Source organism: Ovis canadensis, chromosome 12 (assembly GCF_042477335.2).
Source record: "Ovis canadensis isolate MfBH-ARS-UI-01 breed Bighorn chromosome 12, ARS-UI_OviCan_v2, whole genome shotgun sequence".
Lineage (NCBI taxonomy): Eukaryota > Metazoa > Chordata > Mammalia > Artiodactyla > Bovidae > Ovis > Ovis canadensis.
Window position 1 is genome coordinate 17,658,955 of NC_091256.1, and position 19,934 is coordinate 17,678,888.

The following is a 19,934-nucleotide window of genomic DNA, read 5'->3' on the forward strand; positions in this document are numbered from 1 at the left end:
TTAATATAAGAGGAAAATTCTGTGTCTCAGGAAACATTTTAATGTACTCTTAGAGCTGAAGCCTGGTGCAAACTCAGTGAGGAAGAGATGAAGTTGTAGGTCTGGGTTAGCTTACCCTGGAGACCAAGAGGAGTGAGCGGCCCCCGTGACCAGCTTGTCTTGGTTTGCCCCCATTTCACACCTGCTGAGTCTGGGGAAAATGAGGCTGGTTGGTCACCCTAATTGGATCTCATATTTGGGCAGATTGGGAAGCAAGGGATCCTCTTTAAAGGGCTCTTTTAACTGCCCTCCTCTGTCATTCAGCTCTTCCACTCTTTTCTTGCTCACTCACTCCACTCCTGTCTCTCTTTCAGGCCTGTCTGGGAACCCTGCAGATCTGGAGAAACGTAAACAAGTGTTTGGAGAGAACCAGATTCCCCCCAAAAAGCCCAAGACCTTCTTGGAGTTGGTGTGGGAAGCCCTTCAGGACGTCACGCTCATCATCCTGGAGATCGCAGCCATCATCTCCCTGGTCCTGTCCTTTTACCGCCCCCCGGGGGGAGAAAATGAACGTGAGTACCTTGAACAGACAAGCGTGACTCTCTTCTGGGTTCTTTCCACTGTCACTGAAAAGCACGCAGTATTTGTTGACAAACTTTATTAGGTTGGTGCAAATATAATTGCAGTTTCAGACCGTGAATTTTAAAACATAACTAGTTTTAATAGGAACCATTACAATGAACACATTTTTGCCAAAGAGAAACGTTTGTTTATTCCTGTGGTGTAAAAATCCGTGTTTCAGGATCCGACACACTCTGGGAAAGCATTTTTCTCCATCCTTAAGGTTGTGGAAGCATTTTCCCTGCAAAATGTTGTCGAGATGCTTGAAAAAGTTAGTTGATGAGAGGTCAGGTGAATATGGCCTTCCCTAATGGCTCAGATGGTTTAGAGTCTTCCTGCAATGCAGGAGACCGGGGTTCGATCCCTGGGTCAGGAAGATGCCCAGGAGAAGGAAATGGCAACCCGCTCCAGTATTCTTGCCTGGAGAATCCATGGACAGAAGAGCCTGGCAGGCTACAGTCCTTGGGGTCACTAAGAGTCAGACACGACTGAGCTTTGAACAGGTGAATATGGTGGATGAGGCAAAACTCTGTGGCCCAATTCGTTCAGCTTTTGAAGTGTTGATTGTGTGGCCTGCCGCCGGGTATTGCTATGGAGAAGAATTGGGCCCTTTCTGTTGACCAGCTGCAGGCGTAGGAGTTCTGGTGCATCGCGTTGATTTGCTGAGCATACTTCTCAGATGTAATGGTTTCTCTGGGATTCAGAAAAGTTCAGTGGATCAGGCCGGCAGCAGACCACCAGACAGTGACCAGGACCTTTTTCTGATGCAAGTTTGACTTTGGGAAGTGCTTTGGAACTTCTTCTCAGTCCAGTCACTGAGCTGGTCATTGCCAGTTGTCGTGTAAAATCCGCTTTTTGCTGCACATCGCAATCCAATCGAGAAATGGTTCATTGCTGCTTTGTAGAATGAGAGAAGATGACACTTCAGAATGACGACTTTTTTGACTTTCAGTCAGCTCATGAGGCTCCCACTTACCGAGCTTTTTCACCTTTCCAGTTTGCTTCACATGCCAAATGACCATAGAATGGTCAATGTAAGTTCTTCAGCAACTTCTTGTTTAGGTGTAAGAGGATCGGCTTCAGTGACGGCTCTCAGTCGGTCGTTGGCAGCTTCTGATGGCTGGCTGCTACATTCCTCATCCTCAAGGCTCTCATTTCCCTGTTGAACCACCACTGCCCTGCACGTTCATTAGCAGTTCCTGTACCAGATGTTACTGATGCTGCAAGTCGTCTCCACTGCTTTACGACCCATTTTGAACTCAAATAAAATCACTCGCATTTCCTTCTTGTCTAACATCATTCCCGTAGTCTTAGTATAAAAATAAACAGCAAGAAAGGTCTTTAGCAAAAAAAACCCCAAAAAACATAAAGCAAGAAATGCACATTAAAATGATGTATAGTTTTATAACCACGTTTATTAAGGACATATTCCAGTAGCAAATGGCCAGTTTCAACAATGCAAAAGCTGCAATTACTTTTTCACCAACCTAATAGCTTAAGTGTTGTGTGTGTGCCCGCCCCCCCTCCACCCCCCCCCCCCCCCCCCCCCCCGTTATCTGAGTGAGTTCTCCAAAGGAAACTGAAACATAACTAGTAAACTATTCTTCCAACACATCCTAATTCCAGGGTCTTCCCTGCCTTTCCCAGTAAATCCTTATTCAGAATGTTATGAATTCTCTGCCCTCACTAAACCAACAAGGCTGTGTACCCCAAAGTTCCCCCGTCCCCACGCTGGGCGTCACGGGAAATAGCAGTGGGAGCTGCCATGCTGGGGGTCGTAAGGCCCCTATACGCGTCTTGCCTGTGGTTTTCATTGACATGTTCCATGCTGTTTAGTCATATGCCTTTTTTGGGTAAACATAAGTAGTTAGATTGGTGACGAGATGATGCCCAATCCTGCCGTCTTCTGCTATCCTCAGGATAGCTATTTTTCCCGAGTTTTCTGTTCTTCTCTTCCCCTGGCTTTCTTTTCTGGGGAGTTACGGGAGCACAACCCCCATTTTTAATGTCAGCAAAGGCCCCTCGGTGACCCTTTTCTCTCCTTTCCCTGGGCTAGAGTGTGGTCTAGCCGTCAGTAGCCCAGAGGACGAAGGGGAGGCAGAAGCTGGCTGGATTGAGGGCGCAGCCATCTTATTCTCAGTGATCATCGTCGTGCTCGTGACTGCCTTCAATGACTGGAGCAAGGAGAAGCAATTCCGGGGGCTGCAGAACCGCATCGAAAAGGAGCAGAAGTTCTCCGTTATCCGGAATGGGCACATCATTCAGCTCCCTGTGGCTGAGATTGTGGTGGGTGACATTGCCCAAATCAAATACGGTGAGAGCTCTGTGGTTCTTTTCTCTTTTAGCTCTGTTTCTTACACCTGTGCCACCCTCCCTAACAGAGGGCTAGGTCCTTTGGCATAAGGGGGCTGGGGATTGCTGAGGACCCAAAAAGGTAAGACCCCAAATTGTGTTAGCTTCTAGGTTAGAGTTTAAGGAGGTTATGGAAAAAAAAATTCAAAGAAAGCAGTAACTGACACTGCCAAAGATGTCAGACTGTACCCTGTGTGTCTTAGACTACAAGCAGGTAATATTCAGGCCATGGGAAGGTGTTTGGGGATCAGGAACCGTTTGAATTTATAATACCCAGAGCAGAGTTTTATCGCAGGTTGTCAGATCTGAAGCTGTCTTTCAGAGGTTCTCCAGGCTCTCCCAGGCTGTTGCCTACAGATGGAGGCCCGGGAGCAGCCCTGAGACGAGGCCCGACGGTCCTCACCTGCCCTCTCCCTGTCGCCCCTTCACCGCCGTGTGCTAGGTGACCTGCTGCCTGCAGACGGGATCCTGATCCAGGGCAATGACCTCAAGATTGACGAGAGCTCTCTGACGGGGGAATCGGACCATGTCAAGAAGTCCTTGGAGAGGGACCCCATCCTGCTCTCCGGTGAGGCCCTGACGACACCAGCCCCCAGCCCCCTCCCCGCAGACAGAGCCACAGAGACCAGTCCAGACCTTGCCCTGTCTTCCGATCGTGCCCCGACTCCTGCCCCAAGGCTCAGCGGGGGCTGTAGCGTGTCAGTGGGTTGAATACAAGGATATTGAGCAACCTAACAGAGGTTGTCCATGGAGCAGATGCTACAGGAGCCTTCGAAGGGCTCTGCTGGCTGGAGTGGATGATGGGAAAGGAGCCTTACCCCAAAGCCGTTACACACATTATTCTTACCCCCTGGGTTGCTTGCTCTTGATCTTTGCCTACTATCTGCCACGTATAATGCCATGCATAGGAGGGAAAGGTAGAGGGATTGCTCTCTTCCAAGTTTGTGTTCACACCAAAGGGTGGCCAGGTAAAGGAAAAACTCTTCTCCCATCTTCTTTCTCATATAGGGACCCATGTAATGGAAGGTTCTGGACGAATGGTAGTGACTGCTGTGGGTATCAACTCTCAGACTGGAATAATTTTTACCCTCTTGGGAGCCAGTGAGGGGGAAGAGGAAGAGAAGAAGAAGAAAGGTAAGGGGCTTTGAAGAGAGCCTCTTCCCTCCCATCCCCACGGACAGACTAGGAGAGGGAGCGGGTCTGCAGTGGAACACCTGGTTGGCAGACTCTGCAGGATGACGAGGACAGATCTCCAAACCCCTTCTTTAGCTGACGGTTTCCTCCCTGACTGCCCACGGTACTGTAATGGAGACCAGATCCGGCTCTGCTCTGCGGTCAGGTTGCACTGGTTCCTGTGTTTTCTGGTGGCTGTAAGACAATGAGGTGGAAGGCCTGTGCAAACGGGCCGGCGGTGTGCTCTGGCTCCAGCCCTTGCCACTTTCTTCCTCAGACACGGGGGGTTATATGAACCAACAAGGCTAAGGGAAAACTATCCAGGAGAAGAAACTGGTTTCCTGCTAAAACTGTAAGCAGGAAGAGAGATACAGCCAGAAGGGTGGGAACAGAGAGGGAATGTCTGCCTCAAAGTTAGCCCTGTCTTTGCCATTCATTTGTTCCTGAAAGCGAGAACAAAAGAGAAGTGGAAAGCAAAGGAGAAAAGGAAAGATAAAAGCATCTGAATGCAGAGTTCCAAAGAATAGCAAAGAGAGATAAGAAAGCCTTCCTCAGCAGTCAATGCAAAGAAATAGAGGAAAACAATAGAATGGGAAAGACTAGAGATCTCTTCAAGAAAATTAGAGATACCAAGGGAACATTTCATGCAAAGATGGGCTCAATAAAGGACAGAAATGGTATGGACCTAACAGAAGCAGAAGATATTAAGAAGAGGTGGCAAGAATACACAGAAGAACTATACAAACAAGATCTTCGCGACCCAGATAATCATGATGGTGTAATCACTCACCTAGAGCCAGACATCCTGGGATGCAAAGTGGGCCTTAGGAAGCATCAGTACGAACAAAGCTAGTGGAGGTGATAGAATTCCAGTTGAGCTCTTTCAAATCCTAAAAGATGATGCTGTGAAAGTGCTGCACTCAATGTGCCAGCAAATTTGGAAAACTCAGCAGTGGTCAAAGGACTGGAAAAGGTCAGTTTTCATTCCAATCCCAAAGAAAGGCAATGCCAAAGAATGCTCAAACTACTGCACAATTGCACTCATCTCACATGCTAGTAAAGTAATGCTCAAAATTCCCCAAGCCAGGCTTCAGCAATACGTGAACCATGAACTTCCAGATGTTCAAGCTGGTTTTAGAAAAGGTAGAGGAACCAGAAATCAAATTGCCAGCATCTGCTGGATCATCACAAAAACAAGAGAATTCCAGAAAAACATCTATTTCTGCTTTATTGATTATGCCAAAGTCTTTGATTGTGTGGATCACAATAAACTGTGGAAAATTCTGAAACAGATGGGAATACTAGACCACATGACCTGCCTCTTGAGAAACCTATATGCAGGTCAGGAAGCAACAGTTAGAACTGGACATGGAACAACAGACTGGTTCCAAATAGGAAAAGGAGTACATCAAGGCTGTGTATTGTCACCCTGCTTATTTAACTTAAGTGCAGAGTACATCATGTGAAACGCTGGGCTGGAAGAAGCACAAGCTGGAATCAAGATTGCTGGGAGAAATATTAGGTAACCTCAGATATGCAGATAACATCAGCCTTATGGCAGAAAGTGAAGAAGAACTAAAGGGCCTCTTGATGAAAGTGAAAGAAAGAGGAGAGTTAAAAGTTGGCTTAAAGCTCAACACTCAGAAAATGAAGATCATGGCATCTGGTCCCATCACTTCATGGCAAATAGATGGGGAAACAGTGGCAATAATGGCTGACTTTAGTTTTCTGGGCTCCAAAATCACTGCAGATGGTGATTGCAGCCATGAAATTAAAAGATGCTTACTCCTTGGAAGGAAAGTTATGACCAACCTAGACAGCATATTCAAAAGCAGAGACATCACTTTGCCAACAAAGGTCCGTCTAGTCAAGGCTATGGTTTTTCCAGTGGTCATGTATGGATGTGAGAGTTGGACTATAAAGAAAACTGAGCACCGAAGAACTGATGCTTTTGAACTGTGGTGTTGGAGAAGACTCTTGAGAGTCCGTTGGAGATCCAACCAGTCCATCCTAAAAGAGATCAGTCCTGGGTGTTCATTGGAAGGACTGATGTTGAAGCTGAAACTCCAATACTTTGGCCACCTCATGCGAAGAGCTGACTCATTGGAAAGGACCCTGATGCTGGGAAAGATTGAGGGTGGGAGGAGAAGGGGACGACAGAGGATGAGATGGTTGGATGGCATCACCGACTCAATGGACATGGGTTAAGCTGGACTCCGGGAGTGCTGCGGTTCATGGGGTTGCAAAGAGTTGGATACGACTGAGCGACTGAACTGAACTGAACTGTTCCTGAAAGAAGGAAAAACAGAAGGCAGAAAGATAACAAACCAAATGTGCACCTTTTCCTAAGCATTCCTTCTCTTGGAGGAGAGGATTTGTACCATTTGGCTGGAGGTGCATCTTGGGCTGTTAGGGAAGGGCAGTTAATGAAAAGGCAACAAAGCTCATTCAGTTAGGAACCAGCCTGTTTCTGCAGCTGCCTTCAGAGTGAGTAAGGAGGAGGCTTGCCTGGTGCTGATGAGCTGACACAGAGGCACCTTGTGTGGCCTTTGCCACAAGGAACAGTTCAGACCTCTCACTCCCTAAGCCCCACCCCATTTCTCCAAGTGGTTTGACTCAAGCCAGAAGCACCTCCCAACAGCAACTGTGCTCCAGGAGAAAGCAGCTCAGGAGGGAGTGTGCACTCCCCTCCATGAGTGGCCTGGTCCATACCCCAGGGATTTGTGAGAGCCTCTAATAAAAATGGGAATAAACAGAGGTGTGAGCTTCCTTTACATCCTCTTCGCTGCAACTCAGACCCTTTGCTGTCACCCTTTTAGGCTCTGAACAGGACCGGCAAATTGGATATCTGATCTCTGAATAGTCATTTTGGGTCCCCACCCCATTTTTTTCTTTCTTGTTCAAACAGGTAAAAAACAAGGAGTCCCTGAAAATCACAACAAAGGTAACCTTTCCACTCACTCATTTACCATCTCTGCCTGCCCATACTCAAACCAGACCTTTCCAGGCCATCTGCCTTCCCTCTGTTCCTCTCCATAAATCTGTTATCTGCTCCTGTGGCCTACATGCCTCATCCTGAGGACAGTGCAGAGATCTGGGGGTGGTCCCAAGCTGCCAAACCCAAACTAAGGTGGGATGCAGCACCCTCTGCTGTTAGCTCAAGGGGCCTCCTGTCAAGATTTCTCTCGGGAAGCCTGTGCGGTGATCTGTTCTTCTCAGGGTGCTGACCTTGCTTCATTGCCCTTGGCCAGAGTTAAAGAGCAAGGACCCTCAGTCTCTGGGTTGGAAGTGTGCAGGGTCCTTATGGGGGAAGGAGTTGGGATGGGCAGTCCCTGCACCCTCTTCTTCCTCTTTTGGTGCCGTCTTCCCATCTAGATGCCTTCTCAGCTAGTCTTCTCTGGGGTGAAGAGAGCCCTTTCTCTGTAACCTCTGTCCCCACTTCTTTGTTCTCTCCACAGTCTGTTTTCTTCTTCCTAATCTGACGTGTGTTTCTTTTTTGGTGGCTGTGTTTACATCCTGTCTCTGTCTTATTTGTGAGTCTGACAGCAGAGACAGTCTCTCAGGAAGGGCACTTAAGCAAAGGAGCAGAGCTCTGCAGGGTGAAGCTGGAGGGGTACTGGGGGCCAGTAGGAACTGCTCTCTTGAGACAGCTCCTGGAGCCTTTTTTCTTTTCATAACCCACATCATAGTGGATTTTAGAAATAAAGACATCACGTTGGAAAACCAGGACTCAACAAAAGTAATTCTTAAATTTCAGATCTCTTTAACTCTTCTTTTTAAAGCAAAATGGATTTCTATGTCTGTCTTTATCCCAGCCTTCTCTTGTTCCAGAGAGTCCCTCATACCAACTTCTTCCCTTAGGGAAAGGTACTCTGTACCTCCCTACCTTCATCAGACAGGGGAGAAAGGAGATTTCCTTCCCCTATTGCTCAACTAATATAAGAGGAAACTGGAAAATACCCTGTGTCTGGGGTCTGGGTTTCTTTCATGAAAATCTATATCTATGTAGAGCGAGAGGGGAACCTTTTAAAGAGCCAACTAAGGCCCTAATGTGTTTCTCATGTGGCTCAGTGGTAAAGAAACTGCCTGCCAATGCGGGAGATGCGGGTTTGATCCCTGGGTCGGGAAGATCTCCTGGAAAGGGAAATGGCAACCCACTCCAGAATTCTTGCGTGGGAAATCCCATGGACAGAGGATCCTGGTGGGCTACAGTCCATGGGGTCACAAAAGAGTTGGGCACGAGTTAGCAGGTAAACAACAAGACCCTTATGCTCTAGGAACATTTACCAACCTTCCCCTTCAGCCTCTTTCTGCAGTAAAGATTCACTGTTTTAAGCACTGAATTCCAAGAAGGATGGCTGTTGGTAATAGCACCGAGTGGCAGGACAAATCCTCTTGCAGGAATAAACCTGGCTCAAGGCTCTGAAACCATGCCAGGAAGCTGCCACTGAAGAGGAGAGCCATCCATTTCACCTCCAGTTGTTAAGATACCATTCCCAAGGCCCTAAGAGAAGGTCAAGCTCCCTGTCTGGCATGGGGTGAGGGAGGTCAGATCTGATGCCAGAGGTCCAAGGTGTGTTCCAGAAAGAGACAAAGGGGCGTGTTAGTTTCCCCTTGCTACTACTCAGGGCTGCTTCCTTGCCTGCTGACCTGTCCTCTTTGTGTGTGCACCCTAGCAAAGACCCAAGATGGAGTGTCCTTGGAAATCCAGCCACTCAACAGTCAGGAGGGGATCGACAGTGAGGAACAGGAGAAGGCCGCCAAGCTGCCCAAAAAGGAGAAGTCCGTGCTGCAGGGCAAGCTGACCCGCCTGACCGTCCAGATTGGGAAAGCTGGTGAGTAGGTGGGGCCTTCTCAGTGTGTCCGTCAGTCTTCCTCTTCCTCGCCACTTTGATTATCTCCTGTCTGTACCAACCAGGTCTGGCAGGAAGGAGCCGAAAATTCCAAGTGGCTGGTGCAGTTCAAGAATCTGTGTCCTTCCCTGTGACTGTTGGACCCTTGGCTTTAGCAGAGAGATATGTCTTCCTATTTAGAGTTAAAGGCCCCAAACAAATGAGAGATTAGCAAGAAGGAAAAAAAAAAAAAAAAACCATTAGCAAGAAGGAAGACTTTAATAACTACTCACCTGCTCAAGTATTGGCTTGAAAATTCCTGAAGGGTAGAGAAGGCTGCTGTTGGCTGGGAGCAATTCTCTAGCATAGGAATGGCAAGACACAGAACAATGAGTTCAAAATGAGGACTGGAAGGCAAAGAAGACAAAGATTAAAGAGGGGATTTGCAGAGCAGAGGTCACTAAAGGTACTCCTGTGCATCAGGAGAGGAAACAGCTTCTCCATGCCTGACTCTGGAGAGGGTGATGGGGAGGGTGAGGGGAGGGACGGAGCTGGAAGAGGCAGTGAAAGGAAGACTGCTCCCTCAGCGGGTATCCCTCCAAGCAGTCTGCTCCCGCTGTTTACTTCCCGACAGCCCCCTGTGTTCACTAGAGTCTAGCCCAATGCATCTCTCCGTGTGCTGTTCACCTGGGACCTTGTTACGCTGCAGATTCTGACTCAAGCAGTCTGGGTGGGACCTGTGTTCCTAACAAGCCCCTGGGTGGGGCCCGCGCTGCTGCTCTGCTGAGCACAGTGAGAAGCAGGAACCTGCGGCGATCCACTTGAGCATTCAGCTCCTCGGTCACATCAGCCTGTTTCAAGTGGTTGGTCACCACGTGTGGCCAGTGGCTCCCTATTGGACAGTGCAAACAAACAGAGAACACTTTGAGCATCACGGAGTTGACAGAGCGTCAGCCTGGCCTGGTCATTCAGCTCCAGTACCCAGCTAATTTTGACACCATGACACCTCTTGCAAAGAGACAGTAGATGAACAAGAGAAACTGAAGTATGAAATCAAATCATTGAGCCTGGCACACAGGTCTGAAGCATTAAACACTGCCTGCCTCAGGCCTCCTGCTGTGCTCCTAATCCCCACCTTATTCTTTAGGGAGAACAGGCCACTGAGGGCTGTCACTGGTCTCTGTGTACTTCCCACATCAAGCGAGGCCAAGGACCAGAAGGAAGCAAGGGAATGCACTACCCTGAGAGTGAAGGCCTTCCTAAAGTGTGCACCCTCGCTCGATGCCTTGCTTGTCCTGACCCTGAATATGCCTTCACTGAAATAATCACCTCTAGCCTCGCTCTGATTCCCCTGACTCACTGGGCCCTCGGGAAAAGCAAAGATACGAATCAGAAAGCAGAACTCTTCCCAGATATTGTGCCACAGGTAGACACAGGTGCCCAAGTATTGATCCCCCAGCTCTCAGAGTAGCCAGGCAATAGGTACGGCAGCTGGAGCCCCCAGGCCAGTTGTTTGCTGACCCAGACAGAGCTTGTTCTATTGTAGGATGTACAGGGTGAGCAGCTGTCGCAGTTTGCTGGAGACCTTCTCAGTTCTGGCACTGAAAGTCCCACAGCCCAGGAAACTGCTCAGTCTCAGACAGGCCAGGGTGGTTGGTCCCCCTCTGGTGTGCCGTACCAACACCTGCCTGTGCCTTTGTCTCCTCGTGAAAGAGGATGATAGTAGTAACTTATCTCGCAGGGTTGTTGTGAGGATTCATGAGTTACTCCCTGGAAGTGCTTGCCTGGCCCATGGTGAGCACTGCCGGAACAGTTGCCATTGCTGTTGTCTTCTCTCTGTGCCAGGTCAGGAGACAGGCTGGGAGGCGCTCTTCTGAGGGTTAGTTATGTAGGTGTTGTGCTAACACCACAGGGTGTCGCTGTGAACACATTGTGAATTGCCTGACGTTCTCAGTCTACTAGAGGAAAAGTCAGTAAACTGCTAGGAAAGAGGTAACAGTAGTCACTACGTCATGATTTGTCGGAAGATAGTAGCTCTGAGATAGAATCTTAAAATGCTGCTTTTGGAAAACTGTACCAACCCCCTTATTTATAAATGAGGAAATAGGCTCAGAGAGGGGTCAAGACCAGTCCAAAGCCATGAGTCAAGTTGGTACAGCACCAAAACTGATTTAACCCATGTCTTTAGAATGCAAAATCAGGTCTTTCGCCTACACCATAATGTACAAGGACCAGAGACTAGCCAGGGCCTTGGGGTATGACCAGATAGATATCCGTCTGCAGTTAAGGCCCTAGGAATGCCCTCCAGCCTGGGTTCACATGATTTGTTTCCTGGACAGGTCTGATCATGTCTGCAATCACAGTTCTCATCCTGATTCTGTACTTTGTGATCGACAACTTTGCGATCCAGCGCAGACCGTGGCTGGCTGAGTGTACCCCCATCTACGGCCAGTACTTTGTCAAGTTCTTCATCATCGGCGTCACGGTGCTGGTGGTGGCTGTGCCTGAGGGGCTGCCCTTGGCCGTCACCATCTCACTAGCCTATTCTGTAAAGGTGAGGCTGGGGTGAGGCTCTGCTCTTTGAGAACACATACCAGAGGGAGGGGCGCCAAGCAGCTCTGCTGAAAGGACGGCCACTTTGTCTTCATAAACTCTGGGTGATGCCTTCCGGGGGCACAAGCCTCTGGCACTTTGGAAGGACCACCTGGATCAGTTGCATCAACGTTTACCTAACCCAGTAGCATCTTAAGAGGGTTTACAAAAATGGTATCTTGCATTTTTGTATGGGAGCAGGAAATGAAATGCGGAGAGTTGCTGGCTGGAAAATGGCCTTTGACCTGTGTTTTGGAGAGCGCAGCTGGCCCTCTGCAGTCTCATCTATTCTCCTTTGTAGAAAATGATGAAAGACAATAATCTGGTGCGGCACTTGGACGCTTGTGAGACCATGGGCAACGCCACAGCCATCTGCTCGGACAAGACGGGCACGCTGACCATGAACCGCATGAGTGTGGTGCAGGCTTACATTGGAGACACGCATTACCAACAGATCCCAAGCCCTGATGACCTTGTGCCCAAGGTCCTGGACCTTATTGTCAATGGCATTTCCATCAACAGTGCCTACACCTCTAAGATTCTGGTAAGCTCTTCTTTTGCCAGGACACTTAAAATGGGTAGTTGGAAGGAACCATTGATTTTTCTCCCGTTTATTCTGCCTCAATTGCCATCCCAGTTCCCATTTCCCACTCCCCAGTGAACGTGTTTGGGGTGAGACTAGGGAATAATCCGTGGAAGTAGATTGGGAGATGGGGTAGGGGAGTGAGGCAGGTAGGAATCTGTGGCTGTGAAAAGGAAAGGCAGTACACCATGGAAAGGCAGTATCTCTAAAAAGAGGCCTCATGCTGATAGCAGAATTGAGCTTATCACGGGTAAATCACTTAGTTTCTGGAAGCTAAGAGAGAGTGTTAGAGGTACCAGCACCAGCCCCACGATTTCTAAAAAGACCCCAGGCCCCGGGTGGCTCCGGGGCCAGGTCACCACAGCCCGCGGCCCCCTGGGCCCGGGCACATGTGCGAAAGCCCCTGAGGGAGCCCTCCCCTGGCCGGCCCCTCGCCCAGCCAGCCCACCGGTGCCTTTCTTTCCAGCCTCCAGAGAAGGAGGGCGGCCTACCCCGGCATGTGGGCAACAAGACCGAGTGTGCCCTGCTAGGCTTCGTCTCGGACCTGAAGCAGGATTACCACGCCGTGCGCAGCGAGGTGCCCGAGGAGAAGCTCTACAAGGTGTACACCTTCAACTCGGTGCGCAAGTCCATGAGCACAGTCATTGCGAAGCCGGGCGGCGGCTACCGCATGTACAGCAAGGGCGCCTCCGAGATCATCCTGCGCAAGTGAGCCCCCCAGCTTCTTCCCCCACGGTCCCCCCATCAGGGAGGTCTGGGTGTCGGCCCCATGCTGAGCCACCCAGATAATAGCGGACCCTCCTTCCGGGTGGTAACATCATGACAAAATCTGAGCTTGGCTCTGGCCAAGCCGTACGATTATGTACTTTGGATACTATACTTACACTTCACAGCTCGAGGCAGATGCTTTCACTATCCCTGTTTTACAGATGAGGAAACAGAGGTGTAGTGAAGTTCAGTAACTTGCTAGAGGTGATGCAACTGACAGTGGTCCAGGCAGGGTTCAGACCTGGGCAATCCATGCTTCCATTTCCTATTCTGAAGCGATGATACCCACTTATCTCACAGGGTTACTCTGATTAAATGATTCAGTGTATGAAAAACGCCTTGCACATAGTAAGCACTAGAAATATTAGTTCTGTGTTCCTTTTCCTTTTCATTCTCAGTTCTGATCACAGGAAGTTGCATAATCAAATTAGCTAGACGATCCATAGGGCATTAAAGGTTGACCTATGTAGATTCAGGGCCAGTAGCTGAAACCCAGTGCCCCAGCATGGGTTCAGCGCCACCATGGGTGACACACTATCATTGCCCACACCCTCTGGCCTGAGTCCTCTAGAGACTGGGGATTGAGAATGTCTCTCTACCACTGAGAAGCTCAAAAGAGTAGGCGACCCACGAATGGCTCTCGGTGTTGCGTTCCCAGAGGAGCAGGAGCAGGTGACGGGAGAGCGACGCGCTCTGTCCACCTACCGGCCACCCCACCCTGGGTACAGGGGCTCAGCTCTGGGTGACGCGTGGAGATGTACAGCCACGTGGCAGTGTCTTTAGGAGGCATGCCGAGTGGTCGGAGTCTGTAACGTGTGGAAGCACACTGGGCGGGAGGCGGGGTGCTGTGTTCTGACTGTGCGCCTTCCCAGGTGCAATCGAATCCTGGACAAAAATGGGGAGGCCATGCCATTCAAGAATAAGGACCGAGATGAGATGGTCCGCACCATCATCGAGCCCATGGCCTGTGAGGGGCTGCGGACTCTGTGCATCGCTTACCGGGATTTCAATGATGGAGAGCCCCCGTGGGACAATGAGAGCGAGATCCTCACTGAGCTGACCTGTATCGCAGTGGTGGGCATCGAGGACCCTGTGCGCCCGGAGGTGAGGCTCTGACTTGGGAACAGGGCTGGGAAGCATGAAGGGAAGTCTTCCAGCGGCCACGGCCCCTGCACTGGCCCGCTGTGACCTAATGAGCAACCATGCAGGAGTCACGGGAACTGCGGGACCAGCTCCGTTTCCAGCTGTAGGAAACTTGGGCAAGTCACCTAACTGCTTCTCATTTGCCGGGATTCTGTTTCTGTGCTTCCTGCTTCACAGAACTCCTGTAGCTTACTGAACTAATACAAAGTGGCAATCCCACTTCCTGTGGTTCATGCCATCTATGGGGTGAGAAGCATAGGTTTTACTGGGCTAATAACAGTTTGGCACTTAAGAATAGTGAGGAGATGGAATTAACTGAGACACCAACTTGGGCTCTAGTCACGTCCCTTCAATCAACACGTCTTGTCAGGCACCCGTAGAGTAGCTCCACACTACTCTCAACTTTTGGAGGAATGACGGGGTGTCATGCAATTGGGAAACTTAAAAGAACTGATGTGGTTGGAGTATGTGCCAGGGGTGGAAGGTAGTTAAAACTTCTGCTGGAAAGGAAGGCAGTGGTAAAATCTCAAAAGGTCCAGCGTGCCCTGCTGAGAGATCTAGACTGTGAGTGAGAGAAGGAGTTTTTACACCTGGCTCCCGAGACAGAGCTCCCCTTCTGCTCATGGTGCGTGCATTCATGCCAAGTCGCTCAGTCGTGTCTGAGTGCGCCCCCGTGGACTATAGCCCGCCAGGCTCCTCTGTCCATGGGATTCTCCAGGCAAGAATCCTGGAGTGGGCTGCCATGCCCTCCTCCAGGGAATCTTCCCGACCCAGGGATCAAACCTATGCCTCCTGCATTGGCAGGCGGGTTCTTTACCACTGGCGCCACCTGGGAAGCCCTCAACTCATGGTGCAATAAGGCAAATTCAAATGTGAGTTTCATGGGTAGGAGAGAAGTAAGGTGGCACCAAGCAATACAAAGCTGACCAGACTTGGCTTTTGCCGCGTGGTTCTACTTCCAGGGTGCCTCTCCTGTCCGCAGTGAGGGACAGCTGAGCAGAAGCCGATGGCCAGGCCTCGCCGCCCCCAGCTCTCTTCTCCGCTTGCTTCACTCTCCGCAGGTGCCAGACGCCATTGCCAAGTGCAAGCGAGCGGGCATCACTGTCAGGATGGTGACAGGGGACAACATCAACACAGCCCGTGCCATCGCCACCAAGTGCGGCATCGTGACACCCGGGGATGACTCTCTGTGCTTAGAAGGCAAAGAATTCAATCGCCTCATCCGCAACGAGAAGGGCGAGGTGAGCTTTAGGTGGTGGGAATCAGAGCCTCCTCTTTCATTAGGGGAAGGCTGATGCATGTGTAAGGCATCCAGGACAGGCGGGAGAAAGTAGATGGTTTTTAAATTAAAATCTATTCATAGTGAGACGTGCCTTTTGCCAAAGCTGCTCAGACGGTAAAATTGGGAACTTTTTCTTCTCACTGTATTCATTCACAAGCTACCTTGGAGACTCACTTTTCACATCTCCCCATTTTCTCCAGTCGTGGGATGATTTTCCCGGATTTTCCTCTACCCCGCCCCTCCTGTGCCACTGCCCTGTGACTGGCAGGGGCTCAGGCTGGGGACAGGGTATGATCTGGGTGTGGGAAGGCCACAGCTTCTGGTCTAAGTAGAGATCGAAGCAAAGACCTCAGAGGCACTACTTCAGCCAACAGCGAAGGGTCCCATCTTCCGTCTTGGGTCTCAAAACTAGGGGGTTGGCTCCCAGGGAGGGAATCGGGAGGAAAAGGAGACAAGCAGGGCCTGAATGGTCAGCGTCCGTGAACCCACCCTCGGAGCCGAGCTGGCTGCTTCGCCTCCGCTGGAGGCCAGGGTCACGCTCCTGGGGGGCCCTGGGACACGAGCTGCCCCGGGAGCTTGGCGCGTGTGGAGACGTTCCTGGCAGCTGCTCTGAGCTGGACTGACGCGGGTGTGTCTGCTGCTGCAGGTGGAGCAGGAGAAGCTGGACGAGATCTGGCCTAAGCTCCGAGTGCTGGCGCGGTCTTCCCCCACTGACAAGCACACGCTGGTGAAAGGTGAGGTCGGCTCCTGAGCAGGAGCCTGGGATAGAGGAAGGCAGACCAGGGCGAGCACAGATACAGAACCAAAGCAAGGCAACTCTCCATCCTGAATAGGGAGGCCTAGGAGAGCTTCCCAGCTCATGGGAAGAACATGCAGGTTAGCAAACATCTGAGCACCTGGTGGGTATAAGCTATATGATGAAGTCGTTTTTAAACATTATCATATCTTGTTTGTCGATAGTACTGGGAATTAGGCAATACAGGTTAAGCTCTTCCCATTCTGCAAAAAAGAAAGTTTGAGGCTGAGACGACACGTAACTTATCCGGATTGCCCAACTGGTAAATGAAAGTGTTATCGTTCAGCCTCTGGGTCTCTGCCTTCAGATCGTGCAGGGCTTTTTCGACTGCATAATAGCTGTCTTGATGTACCGGACAGGATATCCAATGAGGTCAGGCTTTCTTGGCTTAGATTGCTACCTGTGAGACAATTTACTGCCGTTTGGTGACGCTATGAAACCTCCAGCATAGGGAAAAAGAAGGACAGAGCGTAAAAAGGGAGGTAGTGACAGGGATTAGAGAGGAAGACCAGAAAAGCATCTTTTGTGGGAAAGCGGCCCCGCCCTCACTGTGGCGCGCCTGTCTCCCCAGGCATCATCGACAGCACTGTCGGGGACCAGCGACAGGTGGTGGCTGTCACCGGTGACGGCACCAATGACGGGCCGGCTCTGAAGAAAGCAGACGTCGGTTTTGCCATGGTAAGCAGCTCAGCGTAGCATCTCTCTCTGCCTGCAAGCTGCCTGCGCCAGAAGGAAGCCCAGACAGGCTCTGGTACCTTTCTGCTTCCTGGACCTTCATAGCCCACTTTGTGCTCTTTTCTCTAACTCCATCTCACCTGCCTGCCTGGCCAATAATAATAGATATAATGAGGGACTCATGAAGTATGAAGACAGGGAAATCATGAGGTTTCATTACCCGGGAAAATAAGACAAACTGAAACTTACCCATGAATATGATAATATTGTCTGCCTAGGCACACTATAGAAAATTCACATTCCATATGGAAAGTGTTTATTCTGTAGTTAGCACTGTTCATCACTCTGTTTATGAGGCCAGGAGCATCAGAGTCACTTAGAAAGTTCATTTAAAATCACATATGTCAAGGTTCGACAGTCAGCTATCTTGATTCAGTAGCATCTGGGCCAGGTCCCCAGAATGTATGTTGTTGTTCAGTTGCTAAGTTACGTACGACTCTTTGCAACCCCATGGAGTTTGCTCAAACTCTTGTTCATCGAATCGGTGATGCCATCCGACCATCTCATTCTCTGTCGTCCCCTTCTCCTCCTGCCCTCAGTCTTTCCCAGCATCACGGTGGGATGAGTCAGCTCTTCACATCAGGTGGCCAAAGTATTGAAGCTTCACCTTCAGCATCAGCCCTTCCGATGAATATTCAGGGTTGATTTCCTTTAGGATGGATTTGTTTGATCTCCTTGCTGTCCAAGGGACTCTCAAGAGTCTTCTCCAACACCGCAATTTGAAAACATTAATTCTTCGGAACTCAGCCTTCTTTATGGTCCAGTCTCACATCCATACATGACCACTAGAAAAACCATAGCCTCGACTAGATGGACCTTTGTTGGCCAAGTAATGTCTTTGCATTTTAATATGCTGTCTAGGTTGGTCTTAGCTTTTCTTTCAAGGAGCACGCGTCTTAATTTCGTGGCTACAGTCACCATCTGCAGTGATTTTGGAGCGCAAACAGAAATCTTTAGGTGTTTCTAAATAGGTACATTTGTTGATTCTAATGCTCAGGGACACTTAGAAGCCCTCAGATAGCAAAGTACATTCTCCCATTCAAGTAGGTAATGATTATAAGCTTCCCATACATTTTGAACTGTTGGTGATTTTTAAGCAGTAGAAGGTGATTCAAGAAGAAATCTATCTTTAGGGTGCTCTCTTTACCCAGAAAACAAAATTTAAAAGTTTTTATCCTAGGGAAATTCAAGAACATACAAAAATAGAATAGTTTATTGAATCCCCAGGTACCTATTACCCAGAATAAATCTTGCTGGGTGGGCCATTGTTGGCCCACATTTCCCCTTCTCCAGCTGGATTACTCTGAAACATTTCCAAGATGTTATATCATTTCATTCAGTATGTGGCTCTGGAAGAGAACTATGTATCAATAAAATATATTTAAAAGAACCGTATGCCATTGTCTCACAGCAATATTGATTCCTTGCTGCTGCTGCTGCTGCTGCTAAGTTGCTTCAGTCGTGTCCGACTCTGTGCGACCCCATAGACGGCAGCCCACCAGGCTCCCCCGTCCCTGGGATTCTCCAGGCAATAACACTGGAATGGGTTGCCATTTCCCATTCCAATGCATGAAAGTGAAGAGTGAAAGTGAAGTCGCTCAGTCGTGTCCGACTCTTAGCGACCCCATGGACTGCAGCCTACCAGGCTCCTCCGTCCATGGGATTTTCCAGGCAAGAACACTGGAGCGGGTTGCCATTTCCTTCTCCAGATTCCTTGCTATCATTAGCTATCTAGTCCATGTTCACGTTTCTCTTCATAAGATTTTTGTTTTTCTAAATTTATTTGTCCAAATCGGAATCCAAACAAGATCCATACACTGCGGTTGGTTGATATATCTCTTAAATGTATGAATCTATAATAGCAGTTCTTGAAGTGTGCTCTACCGCCTCCACCTGGAAACCTACAGAAATGCAGATTTTTCAGGCCTCGCCCCAGATCTACCGAGTGAGAAACCTTGCAGTGGGGCCCAGCACTCCATGCTTGAACAGGCCCTCTGGGTGATCCTCACGCACCCTAAAGTTTGAGAACCACTGACCCCACAGGACCTATGTGTCAGGGGCTCCCAAGACCACCCTTCACATTTGTGGATTCACTGGAAGGGCGCAGGGGATGCAGCCTCCAGCTGTACTCATGGCTAAGATTTAACCCACTGGTATACTAAGAATCTAGTAAAACAGAGTCACAGACAGGGTCTGGAATCCACATGCAGGCTTGCTATGATTGCTCCCTGCTGTGAGGGGGTCAAAAAGAGCACCTGCTTTCCCTAGCAACGAAAATGTAGTGATGCAGGTGATGTTTCTGCCCAGAGAGATGAATCAGAGACTTGGCACCCTAGAGTTCTATTAAGGTTGGCCATATAAGCACCATCAACCCTGCATATGCTAAGATTCCAGACTCCTAGAAGGAAGCAGGTTTTCAATGGAAAATAAGAAAAATTAGTGAATCACTAACTGATTTTCAGTTAATGTTGACTGAGCACATTCTGAGAGCCAAGTTACCAGATGCTAACCAAGTGCCAGCCTTGCAAACAGACCTTTCACAAGATAGCAGTCTCAACCATGCTGTGTTAATTCTTTTCTGCACAAGCCCTTGCATCTTTTTCCCTAGCTATTTAATTTTGAAGGAAACGGCTTGTTTTCCTATGTAGGATATACCACGTCATGGATTTTGTTGATTATATCCCTATGTCCTTTAAAGTGCCCTTGTATTTCCTATAAAGTAGTATTTAGTTCTATGAGCAGTCAGATTCTACACCCCATCTTTCACTAAGGGCTGCAATATGACAATGTTCTGATTTTCTTTCTTTAGTAACTTGAATACTTGTATAAAAAGAAAATTCCCTTCATCAACTCTTTGGTTCAGCTCCTGTGTGAAAGATAGGTTAAATGCTTGATTTTTCTCCACTATTTACCAGTTCCCAAAGCAATGAGTTGATTTTTGGGGGATCCTCCAAAGTTGTCCAATGAACCTCATGTGAAGAGTTGACTCATTGGAAAAGACTCTGATACTGGGAGGGATTGGGGGCAGGAGGAGAAGGGGATGACAGAGGATGAGATGGCTGGATGGCCTCACCAACT

General features: G+C 49.3%; 1 protein-coding gene across 4 annotated transcripts in view; it reads left to right on the forward strand.

Moving 5' to 3' along the window:
* Window positions 1-19,934, forward strand: part of LOC138415974 (plasma membrane calcium-transporting ATPase 4-like) — a 50,461-nt gene that overhangs the window by 12,635 nt on the left and 17,892 nt on the right. For 2 of the 4 annotated variants that reach the window (XM_069544529.1, XM_069544531.1), the window contains exons 2-14: window positions 354-551; window positions 2,657-2,914; window positions 3,395-3,520; window positions 3,961-4,086; window positions 7,034-7,069; window positions 8,802-8,960; window positions 11,297-11,511; window positions 11,851-12,093; window positions 12,599-12,840; window positions 13,773-14,004; window positions 15,105-15,284; window positions 15,972-16,059; window positions 16,693-16,799. In XM_069544529.1, the coding sequence (XP_069400630.1) occupies window positions 354-551; window positions 2,657-2,914; window positions 3,395-3,520; window positions 3,961-4,086; window positions 7,034-7,069; window positions 8,802-8,960; window positions 11,297-11,511; window positions 11,851-12,093; window positions 12,599-12,840; window positions 13,773-14,004; window positions 15,105-15,284; window positions 15,972-16,059; window positions 16,693-16,799 (2,210 nt within the window). The remainder of the gene's footprint in view (window positions 1-353; window positions 552-2,656; window positions 2,915-3,394; window positions 3,521-3,960; window positions 4,087-7,033; window positions 7,070-8,801; window positions 8,961-11,296; window positions 11,512-11,850; window positions 12,094-12,598; window positions 12,841-13,772; window positions 14,005-15,104; window positions 15,285-15,971; window positions 16,060-16,692; window positions 16,800-19,934) is intronic. The other 2 variants (XM_069544530.1, XM_069544532.1) reach the window with 1 other exon arrangement.